At 37.2% G+C, this 19,315-nt stretch overlaps 1 protein-coding gene across 1 annotated transcript; it reads left to right on the forward strand.

The window, feature by feature from the left end:
• The first annotated feature begins 8,274 nt into the window (after positions 1–8,274).
• Positions 8,275–18,781, forward strand: cytip (cytohesin 1 interacting protein). Its single transcript, XM_081367854.1, has 8 exons — positions 8,275–8,514; positions 8,829–8,878; positions 8,962–9,016; positions 9,195–9,297; positions 11,319–11,412; positions 15,159–15,225; positions 15,480–15,546; positions 16,104–18,781. Exons 1-8 carry the CDS (start codon positions 8,338–8,340, stop codon positions 16,520–16,522), a joined length of 1,032 nt encoding a protein of 343 aa, XP_081223980.1. The 5' UTR covers positions 8,275–8,337; the 3' UTR covers positions 16,523–18,781.
• Positions 18,782–19,315: the final 534 nt, after the last annotated feature.

Below are 19,315 nucleotides of genomic sequence, written 5' to 3' on the forward strand. Positions count from 1 at the left end.
CTGGTCGCTTCCGCTTCAAGCCGGACTCGTCTCGCGCTAACGGTAATTTCCTTTCACTGTCCACGTTTTGATTTCGGCTAATCAATTTTGGCGAATGCAAACAACGTGATTATTGTTCATGAGTCTAACATCAGCCACGCAAGAAAACATGTAATCTACCTGAGGGAATAATATGCTCAAAAACATTTCTGATTATTATTAATGTTTTAAAGCTTTTAGAAAGTACATAGAAAGCTTTTGTAACATTATCTTAACTGTCACTTTTGATTAATGTAATGCATCCTTGCTGAATAAAAGTAGGCAATTACTTTCTTTATTTATTTTCCCAAAAAATAATCTTACTAACCCCAAACTTTTGAACTGTATGCCTAGTGTATAATGTTAAAAAAGCTTTCTATTTTAGATAAATGCTGTTATTTTGAACTATGGTTTGTTTGTAATGTGACTTTTTTCATTTATGACATTAAAATTATTTTTAGAATTAAATACATAAATAGGTTAAGCAATACAAATGTGTTTATGTCTGATAACCTTTTAAACACAAACTTAACTGCAGACACTGAAATGACGTACACTGTGTGATACAGTACAAATATTTTGAGTGTCCCTCATTTTCCTATAAATAACCACGATTGTCCCGCATTTTCCTTTTCTGAAGTTGGCAACCCTAACTGTCACACACACACATGCAGGAATACAATCAAACGCAAGCATGCACACACACTGACATCCACACGCACAGACACACACCCATACACACACACATACAAATCCACATGCACAGACACACACACAAACACACACGCGCACACACATGTACGCACGCATACATACACGCACAGACACACAGACACACACATACACAAACACACACACAGACAGACATGCACATACTACTACTTTTTTAGGTATATACATAAACACGCAATACAGCCAAATTGCTCCACGTCATTTATTTTTGTGGAAAGCCAGTGCAGGCCTGAGCGGCGGTCATATTTTGTACCGCCATGCGGTACATCTAGTTACATTGTCTTTTACAGACGCAGTTTAATAAAAAAATAAATATATATATATAAATAATAAAGGGTGTATGCTTCCCCTGCCGGATGGCCATTCTTATTATGCTATGCATATACAGCTTGTAGTAATTGGCCGCTGCTAGGGGTGTATGCTTCCCCCTTTAAGCTCGCATAATTCACATTAATCAGCTCAAGAGACACGCTTGCGCATCTTCGTTACCAGAAGCGATGCTTCACAGTACAATCATTCACTGGCTATACATTAACCATGTATAGGTTAACTCGTTACGCACTCGCCTAAGCAGCACACTTGTTGCATCCTAAATTACTCAGCCAGGGGTGATGCTTCCCCCTTAAGGTAAGTATGTCACGCAATTTGGAAATATAGAATTGCAGCCGCTAGGGGTGTATGCTTCCCCGTTTTACGAAAAACTCTAAACAGCTAAAGCAACTCGCTGTTGCCCGTCTTCGCTCGCTGAGCCTCGGCCGACGCATCCCATATTAAATTAAAATGATTATGTACGCCAACATTCACGTTATGGTCCATTCAAATGCTTCAGTTGTGTTGGGGGGTATCGGCTATATGTTTGTTTTGGGGGGTTTGCCTTGCTGCTCTCCCGCTCTGTCCAGGCATAGCTGCATGGACAGGCGTGGGAGTTTTGTCCAGAACAGATCCATACCGCCAACACTAACTGTATGCTATATTATCGCAATAAATCTATTTATCCATACTTGGCGAAGTGGTCCTGACTGAAATCAAGCATCGCGTTAGTTCAGGCAGGCCACGTCAGCCAAGCCCACATCAGCTGTTAGCCAGCTGTTCATGACGTGGTCCAATCCGGTGTCGACATCTATCTCAGCGGCACACATAAATCTCACACTCCTTCAGCATTTCCCACATAGCTTGCAGCTCGCATCTAAACTCCCTCCTCCAACCCCAACTCCTCCTAACCAAACCTTCATCTTTCTGATCACTTGTTTTCTTTACAGTGTAATCTTGGCAAATTTTATTATATTTTGTATTTCACATGTAATTGCTCATTTCAACTCATGTAATTGAGAATTGTAATCATGCATATACTGGTTCTGTTCTGTACCCCATGGGGGGTTTGCCTTGCTGCTCTCCCGCTCTGTCCAGGCATAGCTGCATGGACAGGCGTGGGAGTTTTGCTCAGAACAGATCCATACCGCCAACACTAACTGTATGCTATATATCGCAATAAATCTATTTATCCATACTTGGCGAAGTGGTCCTGACTGAAATGACGTTTTGCGATAAGTTTCTGTCCATATGTCTGTTGTAATTGCACATCCGAATTTGTGTATTACTGCAGTGATTGCGTCAACAACATGTCTACGCAGACTCTGAGCCCTATTTTCAACATTTCTTGACACTGTTGTTGGATGTGGAAGTATCTCACTGACATTAAACTTTCCAATTTTTGCTGCTGTGTCGACCAAATGTTGGGCCAGCTGATTAAAACCTTTTCCGGACACAGTATCATACGGTCGAATGTCTTGGCAAACAAAGTCAACACATTTTTTAGTGGTCTCTTTTTTAAACTGCTCTGGCAACGGCCTAGACTTTGAAAATGGCAGTTTTGTTTGACCCTTTGTGATGATGCATGAGTGCCGCCTTAAACCCGAGGTTCCAGTCTTGTGACTGCTGAACGGGAACACTTTTAGGCATTTATCACATTGCGCAAAGAGTATTTTTTTTCCCATCTGCGTCTATGATGCATGAAAAAGACTCCCATACATTAGACTTGCCTGACGTGGGTTTCTTAGCAGTAAACTGACCATTGTCCAGTCCAAGTTGAACGTCCTTCAAAGACAGCGCATCCACACTTTGCTCCACACTTTGTTCTGTCATTTTTTTCTTTTGAGGGCCGTTTATCACATACAGTCTGCCCTGAGGAGTCGGACCGTTATGCACATGCTGCGCGCGCGCGCACAGATCCAGCAAATACAATCAATACATGACAGAAAGAACCGTTACTGGTCAGTGATAAAATTTCCGACTAAAAAACGGTAGCGGTCGGTAACTCTGGTGTAATTTGAACGGGAACGTGATATTGAATGACCGACCACTCCCGTTCAAATTACACCAGAGTTTAGTTTAGTTTAGTTTAGTTTATTAAGATCCCTATTAGCTGCTGCAAAAGCAGTAGCTATTCTTCCTGGGGTCTATACTTCAACAAAGAAATATTCTTATAACATAAAACAAATACATTATACAGACGAAAATGGAGTGCACACATTCATACATAACAATACAGCAACATACTAAAAATAAAACAATAAAACAACAGCTCTACATTATTCATTATCACCGTACACAGTTACAGCTATACTGGGTTCATAATTTTCAAGTCAAGTCAAGTCATCTTCATTTATATAGCGCTTTTAACAATGTAGATTGTCTCAAAGCAGCTTTACAGAGATAAGCGTATAATTTAAGGTAACAGAGATTGTTTTGGCTTTACAGCAGAGTTAAGTTATTTCCATCTAAAGTTAGTTTTAATTGATTTGGTTCCGTCGCAATGATCATTTGTTCACAATGTTTTCCCTCTCTTCAACCATTCATATCAAAAAAGCAACAAATATAAATAATAACAATTATTCTAATGTGCATAGAACATTGCATAGAAACTGTGTCTATTCCTCGTTTAGTGAGATCAAATAATAAATCTACTGCAGGATCTAGAAAAAATATAATTGTTATTAAACCAGAAAATGTTGCTATTGGTAATCAAAAACAATTTCTAAAGCTAGGTCTTCTAAACATTAGATCACTCACACCTAAGGCAGTTATTGTAAATGAAATAGTCACAGATAATAGCTTCGATGTACTTTGCCTTACTGAAACCTGGCTTAAACCAAATGATTATTTCGGTCTAAATGAGTCTACTCCATCAGGATACTCCTATAAGCACGAGCCCCGTCTGAATGGTCGTGGCGGCGGTGTTGCAACAATCTATAGAGATTTTCTCAATGTTACTCAGAAAACGGGTTATAAGTTTATTTCATTTGAAGTACTTGTACTAAATGTTACGCTCTTAGATGTTCGAAAAACATCCCTATTATCTCTAGCCTTGGCTACCGTATATAGACCGCCTGGGCCTTACGCTGATTTCCTAAAAGAGTTTGCAGATCTTCTCTCAGACCTATTAGTTAACTTCGATAAAGCATTAATTGTTGGAGACTTTAATATCCATGTAGATAATCAAAATGATGCGTTAGGGGCTGCGTTTACAGATTTATTAAACTCCTTCGGGGTCAAGCAAAACGTTACTGGACCAACTCATCGATTTAATCATACACTCGATTTAATTATATCACATGGAACCGATCCAACCGATATAGATATCATTCCACAAAGTGACGATGTCACTGACCATTACATGGTAACTTGCATATTACGTACTCCTGTAATATATCATGCTGCGCCACGTTATCGATTAGGCAGAACAATCCTTCCATCCACCATAGATCATTTTTCAAATAGCTTATTGGATCTGTCTCAGCTGCTCAGTGAACCCAAACAAACAGATGAACTTGAGGAATTAACTAGCACTATGAGCACCATTCTCTCTGGATCATTGGATATTGTTGCGCCCATTAGATTAAAAAAGGTCAGAGAGAAAAGTAAAGCAACCATGGTACAACAATACTACGCGTGTTCTAAAGAGAGAAACCCGTAATTTAGAGCGTAAATGGAAACAAACTAACTTAGAGGTCTTTAGAATCGCATGGAAAGACAGTATGTCACGTTATAAAAAGGCCCTAAAAGCGGCCAGGGCTGAGCATCTCCGCAAACTAATAGAAAACAACCATAACAATCCTAAGTTCTTATTTAACACCGTGGCGAGACTAACAAATAAACAGATGACTCCTGAACAAAATATTCCATTACAGTTTAGTAGTAATGATTTCATGAAGTTCTTCACTGAGAAAATAGAAAACATCAGAACCACAATTGTAAACGTTCAATCCTCAATCGCGCCTTATAATTCAGCCTCAATTATCACCCCGCAAGAACAATTACAGTGCTTTACAACTATAGAACAAAAAGAGTTAAATAAACTTTTTACTTCATCTAAAACAACAACATGTTTACTAGATCCTATACCAACTAAACTATTGAAAGAAGTGTTACCTGTAGTGGAAGAGCCTCTCCTCAATATTATTAACTCGTCTTTATCTTTAGGTTATGTTCCAAAAACATTTAAACTGGCAGTTATAAAACCTCTCATTAAGAAACCACAATTAGATCCGAATAATCTAGTAAATTATAGACCCATTTCAAATCTACCTTTTATGTCTAAAATACTAGAAAAAGTTGTGTCCGCTCAACTGGGCTCTTTCATACAAAAAAATGACGTCTATGAAAAGTTTCAGTCTGGGTTCAGGCCGCATCATAGCACTGAAACTGTGCTCGTTAAAATCACAAATGATTTACTTTTAGCTTCTGACCAAGGCTGTATCTCAATATTAGTTTTACTTGATCTTAGTGCTGCGTTCGATACTATAGATCATACAATACTCTTAGATCGATTACAAAATTATACTGGTGTTCAAGGACAAGCATTAAGCTGGTTTAGATCGTATTTATCTGACCGCTACCATTTTGTTTATTTAAATGGAGAAAAATCTATCATAACTCCAGTAAACTATGGAGTGCCGCAGGGATCTGTGTTAGGCCCTCTATTATTCTCAATATATATGCTGCCACTTGGAAATATTATAAGGAAACATGGAATTAGTTTCCATTGTTATGCTGATGACACTCAAATCTATATTTCATCACGGCCGGATGAAAACGCTAAATTATCCAAATTGACAGAGTGTGTTAAAGATATAAAAGATTGGATGACGCGTAATTTTCTTTTATTAAATCCAGACAAGACAGAGGTACTACTTATCGGTTCAAAAAACCACCCACAAAACCTCTCACAATACAACTTTAACATAGTAGGATGTCCTGTTACTTCATCCTCTACAGTAAAAGACCTGGGTGTTATATTAGACTGCAACCTGTCTTTTGAAAATCATATTACATATGTAACAAGAACAGCCTTTTTCCACCTTAGAAACATTGCTAAGCTACGTGACATGCTATCAGTTTCTGATGCAGAAAAGTTAGTTCATGCATTCATGACTTCGAGACTAGATTACTGTAATGCGTTATTAGCCGGTTGTCCTGCATCCTCAATAAACAAGCTACAGTTAGTCCAAAATGCCGCCGCTAGAGTTCTAACTAGATCAAGAAAATATGATCATATAACACCGATTTTATCATCACTACATTGGTTACCTATAAAGTCCCGTATTAATTACAAGGTATTGCTACTGACTTATAAAGCCCTAAACGGCTTAGCTCCAGTCTATTTAACGGATCTTCTATCGCCCTATAATCCATCACGCTCTTTAAGGTCACTAAATTCGAGGCTTTTGGTCATACCTAGGATATCCAGATCCACCAAAGGAGGGAGAGCATTTTCACATTTAGCACCAAAACTCTGGAATAGTCTTCCGGATACTGTTCGTTGCTCAGACTCGCTCTCCCAGTTTAAAACTAGATTAAAGACACATCTCTTCAGCCAGGCATTCATATAATACTTTTAATCTTACAGTTAAATCCGACCTCTAGCATATAAACGCCAGAGGAGAACTGGCCCCCGACTGAGCCCGGGTTCTCCCAAGGTTTTTTTTTTCTCCATTAGGTCACCTGATGGAGTTTTTCGGTTCCTTGCCACTGTTGCCTTTGGCTTGCTCAGTTGGGGATATTTAATTTAATTAATCAATCAACGATACTAGTGATCAGCATTACCAAACGTAGACGTTCCACTAGAAACAAACATTGATGTATTGTTCTAATTTATTGCTGTGAAGCTGCTTTTATACAGCCTGTGTTGTGAAAAGCGCTATATAAATAAACTTGACTTGACTTGACTTGACTTAATGTAAATAAATAAAGTCTTAATCTTTTATGAAAAGTCATTGCATTCATTCCCAAAATCAAAAACTGCGGAAGAGAATTCCATGCCACCATTGCTCTATACAGCACTGTCCTTTGCATTAGGTTAGTTCGACACGGAGGTAACAAAAAGCGACTCTCTGTTGACTGACGAGTGGAATATTGATGCACAGCACTAAAAAAGACAGTCTGCTGTATAGTATTTCTGGCATTTTTGTAACAATAATTTTTCTAACAAAATTAACAATGCAATAATTAATCCTACTTTTTACACTTAGCCAAACTAACCTAGTTACCGACCGCTACCGTTTTTTAGTCGGAAATTTAATCCCACGGCGCAAAATATCTGGTCGGGTCCCGCGGGACAGCCGCGGGAATGCAGACCTCTAGTGCAGATTGTGGCCTGCCGGCCCTGGGCCAGAGAGGCCATGCAGAGTAACCAGGAGAAGGGAGGAAGTCGGAAGAGTTGATGGTTGCATTGAATGAAGAAATTGTGCCAAACTCCTGATATTGTCCTTGATTATGCTGTGGTTGAGAGAGTCCTCTCTCTCCTGAATGAGCACATGGCTGGTTGTGGGTCAAGGCCTGCTGCCCTGTGGCCTAGTGAGGCCACGCGGGACAGCAATACGAACGTACCAAGAAAACCAAGAGAGGTGAGGGCTTGTGTAGAGGCCATTTAAAGCCAGAGAAAGGTCCCACCTCTCAGGGTTGGCTCGACCAATAAGAAAGGTGGAATTTCCAAGAGGGAAATCCCTCAAGTGTGGTTAGACATAGGCCTTGCCATTTGTGTCCATTTATACTCAGATAGATATAACAAACACACACTGCATTCTATAAGAAGGCGATGTACACTAAAGTGTGAGTCATTAAATGAGGATTGATTAGATAGGAGACACGTGGGCTTACATTAACTAGTTCTCTCATAAAGCATGCATAAAATAAATATAAATGCAAGAGACAGCATACAAGACATAAAATTATCACACAATGTCCTGGGATGTATGTTCACATAACAGATGAAAGAGATTTGTCAAGACTGTGGTTGTTCATGCATGTTTGTTCTCAGACGACTGCAAAATACTCTAGCTAAAAAAAGGAAACAGGGAAGATGCACCATTTCTGTCCACAGCACACTAGATAAAGATGAAAAAAGTGAAAGAATAGATGAGAGAAGAAAAAAAAGGAACCGTAAAAGATGGTCAACACACCCCCACACACAGATTCTTGATGCCTTTAGTTCCTGATACTCACGTGACGTGGTTATATCCGCTGCCTATACTACAGACAGGTTACACTGAAGCCTGCAGTTGTGTGCTGTGGTTCTATGAATAAAGAAGCATGATGACATCCAATAAGAACTTTAAAGTACCTTTAAAACAGCTGAGCAGCCTGGACAGCTACATAATCGACAGCTCTCAAAAGAAGAAAAGCACACTCTGGCGACGACGCTCTTTCAACAGTGCCAAAAGTTTGAACACTGAAGAAATCAAAGGCGGGACATTATCACGCAGTCAGGTGGGACAATCAAAATGCAGTGATGGGATCTTGATATCTGTTTGTATGGCAACATGAATGCAGAGAGTTTGTAATTATATAACTTAACTGGTCTAACATAATATACTAATCCATTTTGTCAAAATATCCTGAATGAATATTATGTATTTATTTATTTAATTATTTATCAGTTATCAGCTGTAATGGATCAACTATTTAGGATCAAATTAGATTTATTTAACATGCATTCCTGCAAAATAACAATTTCTACAAGATTCTTGCAGTTTTACATAATTTAATCACATTAAATTAATCTGAGAATTATTCTTTTGCAGCTGCGCAGAACACACTCAACATCTCTGGTGGATTATACTGATCCTCAGAGGTAAGACTGATTTACTGATTCATTATGAATGTCTAATGTCTCTCATGCAAATATTTGGTTCACATGTCTCCTGTTTTGCACAGAACAGTGATTATATTGGAGAAACAAGACAATGAAGCCTTTGGATTTGAAGTCCAGGTATGTTTTTATACTCATAAGCAATGAGTATAAAATTTGTGTTTTTAGTATTTTTATGGCTCCAAAGTTGTAAATGCTACTTCCTTTGATATTTTTGATACATTTTTTAGAACAGGCATAAATGTTTTTAATGATATTTTCAGTAACGGTCCTTTGGGATGTGTGTCTCTTTGTGCAGACATATGGTCTAAAGGTGAAGAACAGCAGTATGGTGGAGATGTGCACATTTGTGTGCAGTGTGCAGGATGGCAGTGCAGCCGAAACTGCAGGTTTGACTGCTGGTGAGCAGGTTTTCCGTTTCCTCTTGTCAAAGTGTTACTCACTCCACCCATTTGACCTGACCTTGTTTACATGTTATTTTCTCACCAGCCTAAACCACATCTACATTTAACACAGCTGATGTGTTGCTCTTTTCTGTCTTCATGGACTGTTATTTAATGCTTTCTTTTTTTTTTTTTTTTTTTGATGGAAAGCACTAAAATCAGCCTGTCAATTTCAATTCAATGGATTACACTTTTTAATGTTACCCGAGGTCCACTTATAATGTTAATAAGATATTTACATAAAAAACGATCAGCATTTAGAAATTTCCTACATTGTTTTTGACCCTCTGATTTAAACAGCCCATTTAAGACTTAAGTGTGAATGGTCATTGTTGTGATTGGGTAAAGTCTTTCCATATGAAATAAATATTACACATATAGAAACGTTTTGTTTTTGATGATTACAGATGATTAACTAATCATGAAAAGGGTTGATAACAGCATTAAATTCACTACTCCCATTGCACAAAAGGCTGCAGCGCTGGGCAGTGTTGCAATTTGAGTGCATTACATTTGGAAAACTTAGCAGGCATCTCAATCTATTTAGTCCATAATGTTTTAGTGTTTAAGTAGCTCCATATCACAAGTGGGAAAATCAAAGAAGCAGACGTTGATTACGTCTGCATTTTGTACAAAATAATTAAACCAAAGTAGGCTAAAGTAACAGTAGTGCAAATGGATATACTTGGATATCAAGTATTATACCATGGTCTGTCTGAATACTTGATTCTGATTGGCTGCAAGGTGTGCAATAACCATGTAATGAAGTCAGTCTAAACACAGAAAATGCACTGTTTTCATTGAAGCACTCACACGCATAGGTCATTCACACACAGAGCGGAGATTGCGCTGCACACACACAGAAACATTCAGGAGCACATAAACCTGTTATCAACGCTGCCTGCAACTTTTAATAGAATAATAAAATAGCTTCGCTACTCAATCACTACATTATATTTCTCAGCAACGAGGGGGTTCCGTCGCTATTTTGAAGTAATTAAACACAACTTCGTTGTTAATAGAGAGAGAGAGAGAGATAAATAGGTACTGAACAGACGCAGGTACACATTTCTCATCTCTCTCTCTCTCTCTCTCTCTCTCTCTCTCTCTCTCTCTCTCTCTCTCTCTCTCTCTCTCTCTCTCTCTCTCTCTCTCTCTCTCTCTCTCTCTCTGATGATGATGATGATTATTTCAAATAAATGCTATAATTCATTAATTCAAATAAATGTAATAATATTACACACTACTTTATCTCTCTGTCTGATTCAAATTGGGCAGAATGCTGGATAGAAGAATAAGTACACTGACGAAAATAACCGTAAATTTTACCCTTCTGGTCAAATATTGCGCTGTAAACATCAAAAACAGCTTTAAGTTGTCAATGCTTACAAATGACCATGGTATAAGCCGGATAATTCATGGCTAGCTGTGCATTAAACTATTTTAATGCACGTTGCGGAGGCAACCACTTTCATTTAATGCACAGCTAGCTGTAGATTATCCCTTACATATATAACAAATACATCTCAATAGTGCAGAAACAAAACCAAACAAACTAAATAAAAATAACAGTGCAGAGTAAACTAGTAAATAAAAAAAAGTAAATTTAACTAAAATAATATATAAAGAAATAACATTAGTATTTATTTACTTAGTGATATTAACTAATATTGAATTCTAACCGTGTCACTAGTATCTGCAAAAAATAAAATAAATAAAAACAGTAAATTATGACAGGTTTCCCAAATACTCGTTCTGTCTGACAAACAAACAAACAAACAAACAGAAAACAAACAAACGTTAATCTACCAAAAGACAGCTATGACAGGAGATGGTCAGGCTAAAACAACAACACTAAAACACCACTCATTTCACCTCTAAACATGCAATTGAGAAGGTTAAATTAAACATTAAAAAGTGCCAGCTCTGTGTAATGAGTGTTAGTCTCATTTTCTTTTAAATATCTCTCTCTTTGATAGGTGACATCATATTGTCAGTAAATGGAGTCAGTATTGAGGGTTCTACCCACCAGCATATTATTGAGCTGATTAGAGACTCCACTAACATGCTGAAGTAAGTATAAGTATTAAACAATATTTTTGTACTATATGGTCATGAATGATAACCTATCCACAAATAATGCAGTTGAGAAGTGTTGAGAAGATGTGTGCTACTGAGTGATCAGACTCATGATAAAATGTATGGAAAACAAAAATCCTAGGGAGACCAGGGAACATGTGCACCAGCTGTGCTCAAGTTACAACTCAGTCTAGTTGTGACGTAATGGGACACTAAGTTACGTAGGTAACACTTTATATTACGACCCGCAAACAACTGCGTAAGTAAACCGAAATTACGGTGTACGTTTCTGTAATTATAGTGTACTTCCGTGTAGGTATAAGGGAACAATATGTTAAGTTTTGGGTAATAAAGGGGTAACAAGCAGATATACAACCTGCAAAGAACTTCGTAAGTTAACCGAAATTACGGTGTACGTTTCTGTAATTATAGTGTACCTCCGTGTAGGTAAAAGGGAACAATATGTTAAGTTTTGGGTAATAAAGGGGTACAACCGGATATACAAGCAAATTATTTATAATGTAATTACTTTAAAACTAGCAGGTACAAGAAGAGCAAGAAAAGAAAGAAGAAGAAAAGCAAGAGAAGCAAATAAAGGGGGGGGGGATATAATGTGTTACTTTGTTGTTTGAGTATACTGTAGAAAAGACAATGTTTTATTAAGATGAAAAAGTGTTTGAATTTTTTTTGTAAAATAAAAGTCAGAAATTAAATGGGATCCTTTATTGTATATTTACTGCACTTACCCTGTAACTACACAGAACAAGGGGGTAACAAGCGGCACTTTAATTTACAGCCCGCAGGAGTTACACTTACCCTGTAACTACACAGAACAAGGGGGTAACAAGTGGCACTTTAATTTACAGCCCGCAGGAGTTACACTTACCCTGTAAATACACAGCCCGTTCTCATCCCAAGGCGTCATATACTGACGCTTTTGACATTTCGTCAACATCTGACGCACATGGCACCCTTTACCGTCAATATGAGACGCAGATAAATATGGGCCAGAAGGCACCTCCTAGCTGTCTAACCCTAATCTTACCCCAGACCTAAACCTACCCATAATCTGCGTCTCATATTGACGCTAAAGGGTGCCATGTGCGTTGGATGTTGACGAAATGTCAAAAGCGTCAGTATATGACACCCTAGGATGAGAATGCGTTGAAATACACAGTTGAAATGGGTAACAAACACTACTTACTATGTAACAATACGAAATCACACTATTTGCACAGTAATTACAGAGAAAGGTACTCTTATTAAAAAAACAAAACAAAAAAACTTTTAATTAAACAGTATATTTGCCCTGACATTTAAGTGTCATTGCAATACAATGTGATAAGGTAAGTACTAAGTACTACATGGTACGTTCTAAATTAAAATCATAGCATAAACTAATTTTTTTGGCTTAACGTTAAGTAGTTTAGTAAGAAAAGCCAATAAATAGCATTGCCAATGTTTTTCGAAAAAGTTTCATTTACAACCCACAGATGTCAAAATTACCCTGTAACTACACTGCACAAGGACATATTTTGCCAGAAATGTGATAAAAACTTTTATATACAACAGACGTACAATTTTTGCCTGGAATATATTAACAGAATAGGTAACTGTTAGTTTTAAAATAATTACATTATAAATAATTTGCTTGTATATCTGGTTGTACCCCTTTATTACCCAAAACTTAACATATTCTTTCCTTATACCTACATGGAGGTACACTATAATTACAGAAACGTACACCGTAATTTCGGTTTACTTACGAAGTTCTTTGCAGGTTGTATATCTGCTTGTTACCCCTTTATTACCCAAAACTTAACATATTGTTCCCTTATACCTACACGGAAGTACACTATAATTACAGAAACGTACACCGTAATTTCGGTTTACTTACGCAGTTGTTTGCGGGGCGTAATATAAAGTGTTACCAGATTTTTTTAGTGGTTCTGCAGCATGAATCTGATCTAAACAGCATATTGCTCTGTGTGCATGCCAAATAAAATCAATCATAATTATGGTCAAGTCAAGTCAAGTCAAGTCACCTTTATTCATTTAGCGCTTTTTACAATACAGATTGTTTCAAAGCAGCTTTACAGGAAAATAATTCAACAAAGGTTGTTTCTGCTGTACAGCAGATCTAGAAGAAAATAACGTCATAGTCCAGCTTTAGTAAGTTCAGTGATGGATCATTTTTGTTGTAGAAAAGTTATCAATTTAGGGCTAAAGTGGAGAGAACAAATATGCGGGTCTTTAGGAAGTTTTATTCGTCCACAGGCATTTTCCCATTTTTTCCTCTTATCGCTAGGAAAGCAGTGAAGACTTACATCGCTTCTTTTGTTGCCCTTCGCCTGAAAATTACAACCAAAAGCCACACAATGTGGCATCATATCAGTATTTCAGGTAGCACCAGTAGCTCACCAAGTACAACCATTTGTCATTGACGCATAATGCAATGTGCACCTAAAATAATGGCACCCCCCAGTCCTAAATATGTATAAAACGATGGGGATTTTTTTTTTAAATAACCTATATCTTTCATGGATTTTCTATTACATTTTTCAGTAAGAGACATCATTTACGTTATATTAAGCTAAGTCTTAATACCCGGGGTTCACTTTAAGAATTTACAAACAGCTGGTGGATCCATATCCTGATCCATAGACCAGGGGCCAGCTGCATAAACTTAAACTTAAGATCTAGTATGACCCACTAGCAGTTAGTCAAGGGATGGTTAGTCTTACTTTTCGGTATCAAATTAGGTCAATGTAAGAACAGTTTTAAAGAAAAAATTAAATGACTAACTTGTAAGACTAGTCTAAGCGGTTTATGGTTGCACCAGCTGTGTAAGTTACAACGTAGCCTAGTTTTGACATAAATGGGCACCTAGTTACAACTTACGCACTACTACATATTTTTGCGTAAAACCATTAAACTTAGTTGAAGCGTAACTACATATAAATTCAATATTTACCTCCGATCAGGAGTAATGGTTGGAAAAAAATAGCAGAATGACTGAACTGCATCAAAAAAGCTCTTGTTTTACCCAACAGGCTTCAATTCTTTAGACAAATGTGATAATGCTGACATTTACACTCGCTTATATTTTAAGAGTAGCCTGGAAATCCAGACTCAAATCTGAAAGATTAAGGGTCTGGCATCAAGTAATGAAAATCGCCCAACTCAAGGGGTGACACCAAGCATGCATTTGAAAATCTCACTGCACGCAATTGGATAACACTACGACCAATCACTGTCGTGATTGCGCTGTCACTAGCGCTATTGTCATCTGTTTAGCTCGCCTCTGAGGCAATCATTGAGGGTAAACGACGATTATGCCTCTACGCATTACTTTAAGGAGATGACTTACTACGTTCTGCCTTACGAACAAATGGTGCAACCGAATAAAGTACAAAGTTAGTTACAAACTAGCTAGTAGTTAATAAGCCTCTAGTGTGGACTTAACGTTCCAATTTAAGTAAGAACTTACGAATGACTGGTACAACCCTATCCAGAAAATCAATGAGACTTGACAAGGACTCTTTTAACTCGGGCTAATGCCTAACCACCTAGCAACCACCCAGAACTTTATATGAATAAGGACTTGTTAGCGGAACACTCTAGCAACCAACAGTCGAAACAAAATGTGTATATTACATAATCATCAACAAAAAAAAAAGATGCTCTGACCATCATGTATTAATTTGAATTTCTCCTCTTCTGTATGCGTGTGTGTGAAGGTTGGAGACAGTCAGCGGGAGTGTTGTGAAGAGAATTGAATTAGAGAAAAAGATGCGCTACCTTAAGGTATGTATTTATGCATGTTAGTGTGTGTGTTTTTGTGTTTACAACATGTACACTGAAACCTTACTCAGAAAGATACACTGCATAACTGAGAAATATCAGGCAGCCTGAATTGTATATAATGTAGTGTATTTGTTACCATGAATGCTGAGGCATCTAAATGAATGCTGATCGACATACTGTACATACACATTTACCTCAATGACTCATAGACGTTGATCTCGTTTCTGTGTTTTACATGTTTTCCCTCGGCACAGCAAACTCTTCGTGAGAAATGGGTGGAACTGCAATCTCTCACACTTCAGGAAAAGCGTCTTACTCGAGGTGAGAAAAAAAAAGAAAAAAAACTAAACTACTCAATTTAGTTTAATCTCTAACTGTTCCAAGGGCATATATCTTACTGAGTGAGTTCTGATTTGAAGAATTCCAAATCTATTTGAAGAGTTCAGCTTTAAATGAAGTTTATAGGAAGTTCTAAAAAACATTTTCATTCAAGATCAATTTGTTCCTCTGGACAAAAACAAAGATGCTGCACCCCATCCAGTTTGCACCCCAGCATAATAAATATTTACATATATCCGAAAAGATAAAATAATCACTGAATTTATAAATATTGCCGAAATAAAGGTTTAAAATTGTATGTCCCCTTTGTTCTTATTATGGTGTCATTTCCTCGATGATAACTGATGTGAGCTTTGTTATAGTTGTGCATAAGTCCCTGCTTCATATGAAGTTGTGCAGCTGTTAGAAAAAGCTGTTTTAAAGTTTTTAGGAAACCCTCATTGTGTCCCTTGTCTGATACTCTGTTACTCAACAGGCAAATGTTTTTTCAGATGTTGAATGATTAATTAGGATTAATGTTATCTCTTTCTGTGTTCTAGGTAATTTGAATGAAAGTGTTCAGCATCTGTCTTTTGACTCTATGATGTCTCTTTCATCTCCAATGGGCCACTCTGGGCAGCGTTTTTCCAGTGACAGCAGTTGCCGCAGCATAATGACAGATGATAGTGAGGATGGTGCCTTCATGTCACCAGTATTTGATGATCCGAGTCCATTAAGCCCCACTGAGCCAAATGGCGGCTTCTTCCAGCTGGAGGGAGGGGCGTTGCGACCCCTGACAAGAACACGCAGCATTAGCCTGACCAGCAGTAACAGTTCACTCTCCCCAAGCTGGGAAAATTCATCTTCATCCATGTTTGGGACCCTGCCAAGGAGAGGCAGAAGAGGTAGCGTCCGCAAGCACCTTCTGAAGTTCATCCCTGGTCTGAATCACTCCGTAGAGGAAGAGGAGGGCAGCTGAAACCTCATTCATACCTCAATTGACTGTTGATCTGATGAATTCTTTGTATGGACCTTGGTCAGTGAAAGGTTCATTCCATTTTGAACTCTTCTGTTCTCAAGATGTTCTAGAATTCATGTCTCATGTTTTTTATGACTTTCCTGCTTTAAGTGTCGATAAAAACAGGAGTCGAGTCTCACATGAGCATTACGGACTGCATGATGGCAATCTCTGTGTCATTTTCTGTCAATTATGACAATGCTTTATCAAGCACTATGACTTCCCAAAGATTCAGCATTGAACTAAACAACTGGCATTAACTAAACCTTAGGAAAGTGTATGATGAAAAGTAATTGTATTGAGCACAATCTTTAGAATTATGCATATTGTTTCCACTGCTCTAATTCAGTGATTTACACTTCATTCCTGCTAGCTTATGAATGTGTCCTATTTCCCACTTGATCTCTAACCAATCAAGATCTCAAAGTCTGCTGTAACATGCAATTGATGTGTGGTTGCTCAGTGGTTAGAGCAAGTAAGTTCTTAATGTTAAGTATGTGTCTTGCTTCCAAAATGAGTCAGACTGCAATTCTTAACAAAATGCAAGTTACACTTTTAGTATTTCTGCAAGGGCTGCAATAGTGGGTATAGCGCCTTCTTTTAAAGTCAGCTTTCTCATTCAGATTTTGGTCAAGCAAGAAGCTGAAAAGAACATACTTGAATAATAACACATCTGGTTTACAGGTGACTATATGCTGAGAGTCATACAATGCTCTGAACCCATTGATTTAAACGTGTGGAATCAACGTGTACCAGATGTGGGCCGGATCTGGGCCGACACTATGTTGCTGTCTGGGTGTGGCAACTGCAGACATTTAAAGGAATTGTTACCACCAGTGAAAAATAAATAAGCGAATGCGAATGTGAGAATATGTTTGTGCCTGCTAAATGACAAATAACCATTACAAATCATTATGCCGGTAAGCTTACTGTGATCTTTCCTAGTAGGAAAACTTTTTGGCCCTGGAACAACATTACAATCAATATAGGTTTAAGGTTAGGGTTAGGGCTGAGGTTGAAGCTTCAATGACATTCTTATCAATCTCATTTCTCTCTGTATTTATGGTTAGTTAAACTTTAAGGTTAAAATTGTTCGACTGTTGTGTTGTTTCAGGAACAACAAAAGATGTTTTGCTTGTCAAAATCTATCACCCTGTCACCAAACATAGATCCAGTCATATTACACAGAGATGAACTGAATAATGGACAACTAAAATTATTTTGCTCAATCTCAAACACTTTACTGTATAAAACATCTATGAAAATGTATATAATATATAGCTCTTCATTTCTACTCTTTAAAAAGTAATGTAATCCTGATTGTAGATTAGTTGATGAGCAGATGAGAACTTTAAATCATTAAAGCATGAAAAGGACTGTAGTGAGTGTGTGAAATGAAAGTTAAGTGCTGACTTGGAAAGACTGAGATGATATGAGTGAAAGAGCTCCAAACCACAGAGGTATAGCAAAATTCATAACAGGATGTGGTCTGTTAGAGGTGCTACTTTACCACATTTTTTTCTTGCTTTTTTTGAGTGATCTCTGTAACGGACAGTTTTACTTAAACTAAATATACATTCAACAGCTCATAAATGTGAAAAAAAAGTGTTTGCCGTTCCATTCTTTTCTTCTTCTTTTTTTAAATGAGCATAGTGAGTATATTCTCAGAAAAAAAAAAAAAAAGGTCTTCCAGTTGCTGCTAGTCAGCTGCATACAATACAGGAAGTATACGTGCTTGACACAAAAAGACTCTGCTCTAAACATGGTTTTCTCTTCTCTTTTTTGTTTCCTTTTACCATTTTGTATGGATTTAAACAGTATGTTATCTCGATATAGTTTATATGGCAGTAAACAAGTGCAATTAACACATTTGCATGTTTACGGTTCTCTCATGTTAATGAAAAAGAGAAAATTCCAAGGCAATTCCATGTCTTTGACAAATTGGGCTTAACTTTTTCTTCTTCTTGTTATTCTTCTTCTTCTTTTTCTTCTTCTTCTTCTTCTTCTTCTTATTATTATTTCAATATTTAGACTTTTTATCTTTAACCACTTGAGTGCCTTTTTTCTGTTTTTCATTTGAGTTAGCTCTCATGTTTCTAGTGAATACCAGTGGCCAATACTTAAAGTAATACTTAAATAGTCATGTTTTAAAGTATTTATTTACAGCAACACACATAAATGTACATTTCTACAGTTTGAGGATAGGCTTTAATATTTTGTAAAAAAAAAAAAAACTTTTTAGCTAAACTCAAACCTCTGTAAAATGTAATAGTATCTCAGTACATATTACATTCATACTGGTTTTTAGAAACCCAATTGAATAATAATAATAATATGTTCAACTATAAAAATTAAGACAACTTTATAACTGTTAATTTACAAATTACAACTGCACTGTAAAAAAAAATCATATTTGATCATATTAATAATACATTTATCAACTTAATTAAACTGATCAAGAGCTGCTTGGGTGTGCATCGAACACTTTACAACATGCTCCTGGAGGGCCACTGCATTCCAAGGCAGAACTGGCACGTCCAAATCCAATGTTAGCTTAATTTTTTATCTCTTTAGATACCTTCATCTTTTGATGTTTCATCTTTCTCAATTTTTTAAGGCAGCATATATGTATCCTTCGCTGTCTTTGATATCTCACAATCCTGTGCTTTCTATTCTGTGACAGTTGAGCTAAAAAATATAATGGTGTCGGAAAGTTGCGGTTGGTGGTCAGTTTGTTTGTAAATGTTTTTGTCC

Source organism: Scardinius erythrophthalmus, assembly GCF_964197995.2.
Source record: "Scardinius erythrophthalmus genome assembly, chromosome: 6".
Taxonomy (NCBI): Eukaryota; Metazoa; Chordata; class Actinopteri; order Cypriniformes; family Leuciscidae; genus Scardinius; species Scardinius erythrophthalmus.